At 34.4% G+C, this 13,517-nt stretch overlaps 2 protein-coding genes across 2 annotated transcripts in view; both read left to right on the forward strand.

Annotated features, from left to right (window-relative positions):
* The first annotated feature begins 3,955 nt into the window (after window positions 1-3,955).
* LOC107582278 (collagenase 3-like) lies at window positions 3,956-7,703 on the forward strand. Its single transcript, XM_016268045.1, has 11 exons — window positions 3,956-3,987; window positions 4,066-4,214; window positions 4,517-4,658; window positions 4,705-4,853; window positions 4,960-5,085; window positions 5,497-5,652; window positions 5,738-5,858; window positions 5,984-6,117; window positions 6,837-6,996; window positions 7,101-7,204; window positions 7,315-7,703. Exons 1-11 carry the CDS (start codon window positions 3,956-3,958, stop codon window positions 7,413-7,415), a joined length of 1,374 nt encoding a protein of 457 aa, XP_016123531.1. The 3' UTR covers window positions 7,416-7,703.
* A 3,839-nt stretch (window positions 7,704-11,542) lies between these two features.
* n4bp2l2 (NEDD4 binding protein 2-like 2) overlaps window positions 11,543-13,517 on the forward strand; it is a 3,752-nt gene continuing 1,777 nt past the window's right edge. The window contains exons 1-3 of the mRNA XM_016268014.1: window positions 11,543-11,650; window positions 11,964-12,976; window positions 13,187-13,311. Of these exons, the coding sequence (XP_016123500.1) occupies window positions 11,964-12,976; window positions 13,187-13,311 (1,138 nt within the window). The 5' untranslated portion in view covers window positions 11,543-11,650. The remainder of the gene's footprint in view (window positions 11,651-11,963; window positions 12,977-13,186; window positions 13,312-13,517) is intronic.

The following is a 13,517-nucleotide window of genomic DNA, read 5'->3' on the forward strand; positions in this document are numbered from 1 at the left end:
ACACACACGATGCGCAAAACTCCGCATTTGAACAGTCAATAGCAAATACTTAAACTAGTAACAAAACAGTAGCTGATTCAGAAGCGCCGGATTGTCATAGCAAAGTCAGAATTACTTCCTCTCCTAGGTTCACGAAACGGTTGTCTATAAATTGCATTGCTGTTCTGTTGTAAGTCATCTTAAAGATTCCTAAATGCATCTACTTTCGGAAGGCCAAATAAAGTGCTTTTGCTTTCGCATAGAAACACACAGCGTCTCCCTGATATGCTGCTTCAACACTAACTGCGGTTACTGAAACCACGCCTTCTTTCTTTGCATGCACATTTGGGCGCATTATGCTAATATTTCCACATAGTGAGGTAGATATGTGGGGGCGTGTTAGAACGAGCCGTTTTAGGGGGGTGTGGCAGAGTCTTAACTTTGATAAAGAATATCTCTTTGGTTTTGAGACTTTAGTCTTTGCAACTTCAGGGATCTTATCTATGCACAATCAGCTTGTAACACTCCAAAGAGAAAGAAAAACTTGAAAAGAGAGCGAGGTAAGATTTAAGTAGAGAAGCATTTATATTTGACAACTATTTTACGATATAAGTGCTAAACGACAATCAGTAATATCCATTGATGCAAACTATTCGACTTTCGCCATTTTGAATCGAAAATATGGTATAATTTATTCATAATTTCTAACAGAATGTGACCAGACAAGAAATGTTTTGCATTTCGACATATTAGGCGTAGACAAATGGAACGGTGAAGGAAATTCTAGATGGGAAATAATCATTTTGAACCATTTGCAAACAATATTTTACAATATGCACACATACTTTATTAAACAATGTTCCCCAATGTTCAAGGCATGGTTACTACCTTGATTGAATTCGGTCTACATCTGTGACTCCTCAGTCAGGTAATAATTTCCCTTACTTTACCAAATGTATCTTTTTTAATCTAGACAATTGTTGTCATAGGGTCAGCAATTTAAAGGATTAGTTCACTTCCAGAATAAAAATTTCCTGTTAATTTACTCATCTCCATGTCATCCAAGATGTTCATGTCTTTCTGTCTTCAGTCGCAAAGACATTACGTTTTTTGAGGAAAACATTCCAGGATTTTTCTCCATATAATGAACTTCGATAGTGACCAATGGTTTGAACGTACAAATTGCAGTTTCAATGCAGCTTCAAAGGGCTCTACACGATCCCAGCCCACGAATAAGGGTCTTATCTAGCGACACGATTGGTAAATTTCTAAAAAAATTAAAATGTATATACTTTTTAACCACAAATCCTCATCTTGCACTAGCTCTGCAATGCGCGTCCACAAATTCACACATTACGCAATCACATTGGAAAGGTCACGCGTGGTTAGAGTATAGGGTGAAAAACTCCATCTTATTTTATCCTCCAACTTCAAAATCGTCCGACATCGTTGTTTTACCTTTTTTTGTAAATTTGGCATTTTACTTTCTTTGCACGTTCGTTTTGTAAACACTGGGTGGGTACTTCCGCCTTAATGTCACTTGTGATCTTTCCAATGTGACTATGTGATGCATGAAGTCGAGCTAGTGCAAGACAAGCATTTGTAGTTAAAAAGTATAAATTCATTATAAAAATTAAGTATTATAAAGTATACATCTTTATTATTTTTTTAAAGAAAATGACCGTTTGTTTCACTACATAAGGCCCTTATTCATCGGCTGGGATCGTGTAGAGCCCTTTGAAGCTGCATTGAAACTGCAGTTTGGACCTTCAACCTGTTGGCCACCATTGAAGTCCATTATATGGAGAAAAATCCTGGAATGTTTTCCTCAAAAACCTTAATGTCTTTGCGACTGAAGAAAGAAAGACATGAACATCTTGGATTACATGGGGGTGAGGAAATTATCAGGAAATTTGTATTCTGGAAGTGAACTAATCCTTTAATCATTTCCAGCAAATAACATTCTGATCATGGGTGGTTCTTTTATCGGCAGCTGCTCCTAACATCCCTTTCCTCATACATCACCCCCTGCAGATGTCTGACATGATCCACATTTTCCACCTGGGAAGTTCCCCATGGTCTCATTTTGACATGATTCACACTCATTCAGCATATTTGCACATATTTACAGTTCTAGCTCTCACTCCTTTTCAGCAATTCTAAGATGTAGGATGCCATCATTGTTAATTTTGTTTGAAAAATGTGTATTGTATTGCATCATAGATATCATGTCATTTACATCCACAGTTTTTAGAGATAGAGAGCATCACAATGCAACGTTAATATAGACAAGATAAACATATCTGGATAAATATAAATATAGATAAATATAGACCTCAAGGCAGGATGTGAGGGTTTAACTTTTTTTGTATCTGATCTCAGCTCCTGGATTTGACTGATGCCCATCATATAGCTGAGAACATGTAGGAGTTCATTGGATCTCCTTTGTTGAAACAGAACCTGTAGATTTTGGCCTCAGGTTATGATAGACTTGTATTACATCTATCATCCTCTGATGCAACAATGTTTTTTCTTCAGTCTCTTTATTGTACATGACTCTGCTTGCTTCTTTGTAAAACAGATGAGCAAATAGAATGAGAAAATAGAATATTTGTGGTCTACACTGAAATAACCTTACATTAATATATGATTTTATGATGTGTTATTAATATAATGTGAATAGCTTACACCAATAAAATATATGTATTTTTATTTTAACACACACACACACACACACACACACACATATTTAATAAAAAAATATTTAGTGGTAAATGTTGCTTAAGATAACAGCATAACAGCTCCACATTTTTACTTTTTACAGACTATCATCACATACATTTAAGGATTTATTTGGTCAGTATTTACTTGCATTTACATTACTTGTTTTTTATAGTAGTTGTATTTTTAAACATGTCAAAGTCTAATATTCCTTCTAATGTTCGTTTCATTCATTCCTATGCACATTATTTGAGACAGCATGATCTTTTAAAAGGCTCATTTTAAATGGCTCATTGTAAAGAAAATCAGAAACAATACGGATCAGAAACAACACTTTTCAATTCAGTCCGTTTAAACCAAATGTAGTTTTGTGACTTCAGAGTCCCTTTCATGGAATTTCGTACCCACTCACCAAACTTACATACTCCCAGCTCAGACATTTGTTGGGGAGAGATACAGAAGCCATTCACTTTATTAGAAGTCATTGAACCATGAAAATGGTTTTGAAACTGATATTTCAATTAAAAAAAAAAACTTTTTGCTAAAAAAAACTTGCTAAAACCATTCTAGTCAAAATATTTGACTGAAATTAAATTCACATTCACATTCCCACGGTTTGCTCAAGATTTTATTTTGTTGTGTAGCTGGCAGAAAAAAATTTGAGATATAATGCCCACAGTGCTCATTTTTTACATACCTGCCTGATCACATATAATTGTGACAACTACTTTAAAAACAGCGTATTATGTATTTTGAAGCTGTTGTGAAGCATTATGTCTGAAGTGCTTTTGAGCAGTGGTTTTATTTACAAACCTGTAAATAAACCTGTGGTGTTATTAGAACGCTAGACACTGTCTGTTTAATAATGTATACTTTACAGAGGTGTGGAGTAGCAAAGTCACATTTGAAGAATTCTGTCACTCTATTACTGCATTACTGTATATGGGTGACAGCTGCCATTAACAGGACATGCCATCACTTGTAGCCCTGAAGATATTTTGCTCTTTGGACCTAATTATACATCTTAATGCTATTTTGTTTTCTTAATACAAGTTAATGTATAAATACATTTACAGACAAACAAAATATGGAAAAAAATTATGAATTGAATATTAAGTCTTTCATGTACAGTGTCTTTTCCTTGCGCCTTTTAACTGGGTCCAGGCTGCACCACAGAAAAACCGACAGATCGCCTGTGTTTTTCATGTGATGACGCTGCAAAGCTGCAAAAAAGCCCCTAACCGCTGTGCAAAACATGCAGAGAGTGTTTGATAATGTGACCTTCAGGTTTGTGTTTGTACATTAAAGAATTCAATACGGTAAAAAGAGGCAGTTTTGTTTTCAAAATACGTCTTTTATTCACAGGATTCTGAACTACACTCCTGACATGAAGAATGCGGATGTGGACAAAGCCATTCGAAATGCTTTTAATGTCTGGAGCAAGGTGACTCCACTGAGGTTTAAGAAACTGTATGAGGGGAATGCTGATATCATGATCAGCTTTGGAGCAAAAGGTACCAGCGTTTTTATTTTTCATTGAAGTGGGAATAAAATGCAGGATATTTTTTCTGGTTCTCTTTCTGTCAATCACCATCCGATGTGGACAAAGCCATTCGAAATGCTTTTAATGTCTGGAGCAAGGTGACTCCACTGAGGTTTAAGAAACTGTATGAGGGGAATGCTGATATCATGATCAGCTTTGGAGCAAAAGGTACCAGTGTTTTTATTTTTCATTGAAGTGGGAATAAAATGCAGGATATTTTTTCTGGTTCTCTTTCTGTCAATCACCATCCTTTTTTTTGTATGCAAATGCCAGAACATGGAGACTTCAACCCGTTTGATGGACCTGAGGGACTTCTTGCTCATGCTTATCCACCTGGAAACGGCATTGGTGGTGATACACACTTTGATGAGGATGACCTTCAGGTTTGTGTTTGTACATTAAAGAATTCAATACGGTAAAAAGAGGCAGTTTTGTTTTCAAAATACGTCTTTTATTCACAGGATTCTGAACTACACTCCTGACATGAAGAATGCGGATGTGGACAAAGCCATTCGAAATGCTTTTAATGTCTGGAGCAAGGTGACTCCACTGAGGTTTAAGAAACTGTATGAGGGGAATGCTGATATCATGATCAGCTTTGGAGCAAAAGGTACCAGTGTTTTTATTTTTCATTGAAGTGGGAATAAAATGCAGGATATTTTTTCTGGTTCTCTTTCTGTCAATCACCATCCTTTTTTTTTGTATGCAAATGCCAGAACATGGAGACTTCAACCCGTTTGATGGACCTGAGGGACTTCTTGCTCATGCTTATCCACCTGGAAACGGCATTGGTGGTGATACACACTTTGATGAGGATGAAACATGGACCAAAGACTTTCACAGTAAAAAAAAATTAAGAATTTGTTATATTTTTGAAAGAAGTCTCTTTTGTTCACAAAGGCTGTATTTATTAGATCAAAAATACATTAAAAACAGCAATATTGTTAAGTATTATTGCAATATAAAATAGCTGTTTCCTATTTTAATACATTTTGAAATATAATTGATTCCTGTGATGCAAAGCTGCTCCTTCAGAAATCATTCTAATGTGCTGATTTGGTGGTGAAGCAAGAAAGGCATTTATTTGAAAATCTTTTGTAAAATTATAAATATCTTTACTGTCATTTTTTATCAATGTAATGTGTCCTTGCTGATTATAAGTATTCACTTCTTTCAAAACAAACAAAAAAAAGGTAGTGTATATAAAAGGTTTGATTTCAAATCATAGTAATCTTTACTATGTTTTTTTGCAGCATTCAATCTGTTCTTGGTTGCGGCCCATGAGTTCGGTCATGCTCTCGGTATGGCCCATTCCTCTGATCCAGGGTCACTGATGTACCCGGTGTACTCCTACGACAAGGGTTACCCTCTGTCTGAGGATGACATTAAGGGAATCCAGTCGCTCTATGGTGAGTAATATCTCATTTTGATCAAAAGATCATTCCAGAAAGCTTCATAGTCCTGATTCAGCCTTTGCTTTTGGGTTAATTGCAGGTGAAAACCCAGACCACAGAAAAATCAAGCCTAAACCAGACGCTCCAAGCAAGTGTGACCCTGAACTGAGTTTTGATGCCATCACTGAACTCCGTGGAGAGACAATCATTTTCAAAGACAGGTGTAAAAATAGTTCACTGTTCATTATTGTGATAAACCTAGTCTTGGCTGCACTACCACATTTTTTAACTGTTGTATAATGTATTATATCCTATATATATCGTTCCTTTTTTTTGTTGTTGGCAGGTTTTACTGGCGACTACATACACAAATGCCTGAGCCTGAACAAACTCTCATTAAAAGTACCTGGCCTGAATTACCAAACCAGGTAGATGCTGCCTACGAGAACCCAGAGAAAGATATTGTCATCATCTTCAGTGGTTAGTTTTGACATTCAAATCAAATTATTAGTCATGTTATTTTATCTTTGTTTGTATATATATATATGTGTGTGTGTGTGTGTGTGTGTGTGTGTGTGTGTATATATTGTTTTATACTAATATAGTACTTATTCATATTTTAAATTAGCTTTTATTTTCATATTTTCTGTTTTCAGTTTAATTTTAGTTAAATAATTAGTTAATAATTATGTTGTGTGTTTTTGTCATATGTTCTTTTTATGTATTTTGTTTATTTAGTTTTAGTTTTTAATACTTAAAATGAGAAGTGTTGCCTTAGAAACATTTAATTTTTATTTATAAAGTTCATTTTATTTCAAGTAATGACATTTTCTATTGTTTTAGTTTTAGTTAATGATAAAACCCTGACTTCAACTTCAACTTATTTTTTTTTCTCAGTTAGTTGCCAAGGTAACATTTCTCACTTTCAAAAAAACCCCCAACAAAATTACTAAAACTTTAACTAAAAATAAATTTAGAACAAAATATAAAATGAAAGGCTAATTTAAAATATTAATAAATACTGTAATGTTTGATGTTTGTTGTTAATCTGCTATTTATATTTATTTTATCTCATCTTTATTTCACTAAACGAAATGTTTGTTATTTTAGTTTTACTTAAAAATAACAGTACACCACCTACAGTTACAGTTTTGAGTTAAATTATCTTGAATATTTTTATAACGGAAAAACATTTACAGGTATCCGAATGTGGGCTCTCAATGGCTACAATCTGGTTGACGGCTATCCAAAATACATCCACAAGCTGGGCCTCCCGAAGACTGTCCGCAAAATAGATGCAGCAGTTAACATCCGAGACACGGGCAAGACTCTACTTTTCGTAGATGAAGAATACTGGAGGTATGTTATAATCTTGTGGGGAAAAAACCCTCAAACTTCCCATAGAGTATTTTGAGCCTATAAGCAAATGCCAAAAGCTAATGTGAGCTGCATCTCACCTCCAGTTATGATGAGGAGAAAGGCACCATGGACAGTGGATACCCACGATCCTTAGAGCAAGACTTTCCTGGAATAGGAGATGAAGTGGATGCTGTTGCATATCATTATGGTATGTGTAAATTAATAATGTTGCATAACTTTCTTATTGTGTCAGTTAATGTATTTGAACAAAGCATGAATGCTTGAATGAAAATAATTGTTCTTTCTATTTTTTAACAGGATATTTGTACTTCTATCATGAGCACCTGCAGTTTGAATACAGTTACAGCTATCGGAAAGTCATGCGCATCATGAGGGCCAACTCCATACTCAACTGTTGAGCGCTTATAATGTGGCCATAAACTGTCAATCATTATCAACTGCTGTGAAATTTAGCATTCATTTTGATGAGTTTTCAACTACTGAGCTGGTAAATCAGTAGAAATTCTCCATTATTTTAAAAAGTATTTATAGACCATGATTCGGGAATCATGTCTGGGATATTTAGGTAAAATTGACTTCTGTATGATTATGATTATGTATATGCATCCAGTGGGAATCGAAGAAAGTGTCTAACTGTGTTATGACCTCTTTAATACCACTGTCTAAAAAAATAAATAAATAAACAGAAAAGTTCTTATGAATATTTTGGGTGATTTGTTAGTATGAATTAATGAATAAATACAGTGAATAAACGATAAGTAAAAGATATTAAAATGAATGTACAGAGGAATTGAATATAAGATAGAGTATGCAACTAAATAAACAGACTGTACTTACAATCAGCAAAATAAAAAAAACATGTAAAGTGTGCATAATTCATCATCAGTGTAAAAAAAAAAAACAATAAGTCTCTGCCGTTGCTACTTAACACATGAACACCATAAGTTCCTTCATGGTTCTGGGTCAAACTATGGACACATGTTTTGTTTTTATTTTATTTTCCTAGCATCTGACCCTGTTTTTTGGTGGTGAGATGACAGAAAATATTCTCAAAAGCTGCTCTGAGTTACTCTCACCAGTCATGGTGTTTGGCTGCCTGCAGTGTTTATAGTGGATTTCAGTTAAAACCCACATATGTTTGCATATGTGCCTGCAAACATATCCTGTTGTGAGAGAGAGCAAATATGGAGATTTTATAGGAAAACAGTATTTTGAGGGTCATCAAAAATGAAGATGAATTTGAGAAGAAGTTAAAATTTCCGAGTCTATATTCAATATTTAGTGAAAGGGTGGATATTTCAGCTAGCAAACCGGTTTGACTCATTAAAATATAATAAAACAAGCCTTTGTAACAAATAAAAAAAGGTATGGAAAAATGAATGAAAAGATACTATATCATCTGTCATTATTATGTGTTTGCAATAATACCACAGTATACATGGAAATTACCCCCAAACAGCTTGAAAAGGACAGAAATGCACTCACTCAAAGGCAGTTTTGGTTTAGGTTCAGTGGTTTACCAGCAATCTCTGCTACAAGAGGATCTGAAGATTCCAACGCCTTATGCATATTCCCAATGTGTATTTTATATGTATGTTAAATCATCCTTCAATACAAAATATGGTTTTGGCAGTTATTTACAGAGGGGGACAGTAACTAAGTACATTTACTTGAGTGTTGTACTTAAGTACACTTTTTGAGTATTGGTACTTGAGTATTATTTTTTCTGGGAACTTATGACTTTAACTTTATTGCATTTGAAAGACAAATATTGTACTTTTCACTCCACTTCATTTCTATCAAGGTCCTCGAAGTAAAAAGTCGTTACTATGCAGTGTTGGGGGTAACTCATTACAAGTAATGCGAGTTACGTAATCAGATTACTTTTTTCAAGTAACTAGTAAAGTAATGCATTACTTTTTTAATTTACAAGAAAATATCTGAGTTACTTTTTCAAAAAAGTAACGCCAGTTACTTTGTATTCCCATTTATTGACTGACAAGTATCCTGTCCCCATATTGGGAGAAATCGGAAGTGCAGAGGCGTTGTGTGAACATGATGGAGTTCTAGACTAAATGTGAATGTGCATTAATTCATCCCACTCACAAAAAACAGATTTGCTATTCATCAAAATGAATTAAAACAGTGAAATGCAAACTCAGAATATGATGCAAACCTGCAATAATTAAATATGTTAAATAACATCAAATGTATCTAATCCCATTTTATTAACCAATGTCTTTGCTGCTGACCTTTGATGATCCAGTTCAACCGTACTAATAAGCAAAAATGACTTTAGAGAAACTAACAATTGTGCTTCATTGGTTTTTTATTGCTGAAAAGGGTTTCTTCTCCTGCATTCTACTGTACAGACGTGAATTTAGTGAAAAAGTAACGCGAAAGTAATGCAAAAGTAATGTAACGCATTACATTCCATAAAAAGTAACTAAGTAACGTAATTAGTTACTTTTTTAGGGAGTAACGCAATATTGTAATGCATATGTAACGCATTACATTCCATAAAAAGTAACTAAGTAACGTAATTAGTTACTTTTTTAGGGAGTAATGCAATATTGTAATGCATTACTTTTAAAAGTAACTTTCCCCAACACTGTTACTATGTAGCAGCTTTGAAAGTCAGTGGGTGATTTTTTTCTTTTGACTTTCTTTTTTTCAGACAGTTTATCAGTAATCACTCTTGTAGGGCTACTTGAAGTGATTTCCCAGCAGTTTTTTAACACTGACCAATTGCAAATGTGATATTTATTTAAAACAATTCAATAATGAGAAGTTAATATTGTGGTATATATTAGACACAATATTGTCTGATTTTGCTAAATTGTGTAGGTGAAAATATTACCTATAAAGCCACAGAAGAACTGTTGTGCATCTCCTAAGAAAACACAATAGGTGTTGGACTTGAAGCAGCACATCAAAGTACAATTTTAAAAGTGTAGAGTGTACCGCGAGAGCGATTAGACAGCATTTAAAAAAAATGATATTTATTTAAAACAATTCAATAATGAGAAGTTAATATTGTGGTATATATTAGACACAATATTGTCTGATTTTGCTAAATTGTGTAGGTGAAAATATTACCTATAAAGCCACAGAAGAACTGTTGTGCATCTCCTAATAAAACACAATAGGTGTTGGACTTGAAGCAGCACATCAAAGTACAATTTAAAAAAATGCTGGGTTTTAGAGTGTACCGCGAGAGCGATTAGACAGCATTTAAAAAAAATGTTTGATGGCAAATAAGTCTTGCTGTTTTGCTTTTTTGTTAAAGCAGTGTTGCTGTTGTAAAGTTATACAGCTACAGTTGTGTTGCTGGGTTTTAAAGCAGGTTTGATTTTTTTCTTCCTTATCACTCTGTATCTACAGGATTTCACTGTCCACTATAGCTTTTTAACATTCTAAAAGCTCTTTATTCCAAAGATACTACAAGCTAGTCAGTGTATTCAGCAGGTGTAATTTATTCTATGTTGCTTCAAAAGTATTGCAAGTATTACGTACAACAATAAAAAAAAAAGGGAAATTTACTTTTGGTACTTATGTACTTTTAAAAGCAAGTACTTCTGTACTTTTACTTACGTAACAATCTATCTTTACAACTTTTACCTGTAATGAAGTAATATTTGACCAGCAGTATCTGTACTTTCACTCAAGTAATGGAGTACTTTGTCCACCTCTGGGCTCAACGTCATGTTTCTTCACAGAAGAGGATCTAAGTGGTAACTGACACATTCTGTGGTTAAGCACAGTGAGTTTTCACTTCTGGTTTAAGTGAAATTTGTAATTGTACTATTTTTGTTGAAATTATCTGACCAATTCACTGAAACATGCACAGTAATGGAAATTACAACATAAGCTATATTAATATTATTTCATATCACGTACAATACTTTTATTCAGCAAGCACCCATTGATTAGATCAACAGTAAAGGCATTTATAATGTAACAAATAAATGCGGTTCCTTTGATCTTTACATTCATCAAAGAATCCTGAATTTTTTTAAATCATGGTTTCCACAAAAATATTAAGCAGCACAACTGTTTTTAACATTGTTGATAAGAAATGTTTTAGAGCAGCAAATCAGCATATTAGAATGGTTTCTGAAGGATAATTTGATAGTGAAGACTGGGTTAACGGATGCTAAAAAGTCAGCTTTTCCATGACAGGGATGGGGAAAAAAGCTAAATGTAAAATATTATTTAAATATGAGCAATAATTCACGGTATTAGTGTTTTTAATGTATTTGCGATTAAATAAATGCAGTTTTGATAAGCATCAGGTACTTCTTTCAAAAACATTAAGTTTTATTTTATTTTATTTTATTTTATTTTATTTTATTTTATTTTATTTTATTTTATTTTATTTTATTTTATTTTATTTTATTTTATTTTATTTTATTTTATTTTATTTTATTTTATTTTATTTTATTTTATTTTATTTTATTTTATTTTATTTTATTTTACTTTTCTTATGGAGACTTTTATTTTGAACTCTCTAACTTCCCTTTTGTGGTGTTGTGTGTTTAGGCGCCTGGGCTCGCTAGGTTATGAGCAGATATGTCGATGATGAACGTTTGATTAAACAGAACATAGTGTTCACAAGTTTTTCACTCGTCAGGTAAAGCTTTTCACCGTGACTTGATAGATTTTATAAAATATCATGCGTAAAATATATAGGTATTGAAACATGAACCTCGTTGTGTATCGAAACTGCTTCCGTCATTTTAAATTGTATTTTGTAAACTAGTTAATGATGGTTGTCAACAGACAGATATAAACGTCTGTACAGTCTTATGACTAACTTGTGATGCGTAATAAACGGTTGGCCTGACTATTCCATTCATCTTTGTACAAAAATGAATCAACGAATTTACATAATGTTGCTTTACTTTGTGGTTTAAGTCAATGTGTGGTTTTATTATTCTTTATAGATGCCAAATGTCAATGCCAGTGAGTCTACTTCTCCACCTGATGGTGGAAATGTAGAGGAACGATATGAAACCCCACCACAAACTCTCTCAGATGGTGTCACAGTGGCTAAATCATCCAATAACCAGACGAACAATCGGACTGAATTATCTTTTTTACCTGATGGAAGTCATTTCAATACTCAACAGAATGTGAATCCAGATGGTGGAGAACTGGATCCTTCAACACAAATACAGACAGAGGTTACCAACAGATGTTCCACTGAGAACACAAGCCAAACAGAGAGAGAACGTGTCATTGGAGAGTTGGGTATCACTAGTACTTCATTTATTGGGCCTGTGTGTCGGCCTGAGCCATTCATTGAGCAGGAGCTTTGTGAATTTTACAAAGAGCTTGAGGAAGTTGATAAGGTTGACGTCAGTGCTGACACCACACCGGTTAAACAGCATGACCTCCATCCTTCCAACAAGCCCAGAAGCGACCAACCTAACAATACAGTCATTCCTGTTGTCGTAACTGATCACGGCAGAGCCTACAGACCTTACCCAGATCCACATGAACGCAACCAAAAAGATCAGAAGAGATGGAGACCTCACTTACAGTGTAATACGGATGGCTTTGGTAGAGGAGGATATCCAGAGCCGTGGTATCCTCCTCCACCATGGGCTCCTCTAGACCCAAGGGTGCAGTTCTTCCCTCCCCCAAGCTCTGGAGGTGCTATCATGTATCCTCCAGACATGAGACCTCAGGGGAGCATCTTCCACATTCTCCATGCCAACAACAACCGCTGGGGCCCATGGGAAGGACCACCATTACCTTCAAACAGGTGGCATGAACAAAACAGGGGTTTCCAGTCACATGAGCATCCTGGATTCTCTGAGGGATGTGAAACCTCTTCATTACACTGGCAGCAGCATTATCATGAAAAGGACCAATATCAGTATTATAATAATACTGCTTTAGTGCTCATATTGTTGAGAGGAGTCCCAGGATCTGGAAAATCCACTTTGGCCAGGTGAGCAAAACTCAATATGTAGAGAAAACACCTTATTGATGTTTCTGCACCACATTAGTGGTCAAATGTTTGATTAAATATTGAAGACATATTATAAGCAATGCTTGTACTGAGTGGTTAATTTGCGCTAACGTTGTCCCAATGGCATGTTTTGATTAGTTTAGGTAAGCAGAGAAATAGAGATTTTATATTGCACTGTATGTTTCTCAGAGAGCTTCTGTCCACTGGTCCCAACGGAGTAATACTGAGCACAGATGACTACTTTTTCCAAGAAAACCGATATGTATTTGATTCTGCTCTGCTTGGGGATGCACACGACTGGAATCAGAAGAGAGGTGAGGACAGCCTAAGTTACATCTGGGACACTGGAATGTTTTCATCCTACAATTTAGGATGAAATTGATATTTATATAAAATATAAATTTAGATTTATATAACTTATTAATTTATATACAAATATAGTACACACACACGTTTATGTATGTGTGTGTATATATATATATATATATATATATATATATATATATATATATATATATGT

The sequence above is a fragment of the Sinocyclocheilus grahami genome, unplaced genomic scaffold, assembly GCF_001515645.1.
Source record: "Sinocyclocheilus grahami isolate Dianchi unplaced genomic scaffold, SAMN03320097.WGS_v1.1 scaffold42.1, whole genome shotgun sequence".
Classification (NCBI taxonomy): Eukaryota; Metazoa; Chordata; class Actinopteri; order Cypriniformes; family Cyprinidae; genus Sinocyclocheilus; species Sinocyclocheilus grahami.

What these genes read in the sequence shown, in the direction of transcription:
- LOC107582278 (XM_016268045.1), top strand. Translation starts at nt 3,956, where the DNA reads ATGCAGAGAGTGTTTGATAATGTGACCTTCAG. An exon ending in ACATTAAAGAATTCAATACG is followed by an intron (nt 4,659 to 4,704) that starts GTAAAAAGAGGC and finishes TTTTATTCACAG; the next exon opens with GATTCTGAACTACACTCCTG. An exon ending in GGGAATCCAGTCGCTCTATG is followed by an intron (nt 5,653 to 5,737) that starts GTGAGTAATATC and finishes GGTTAATTGCAG; the next exon opens with GTGAAAACCCAGACCACAGA.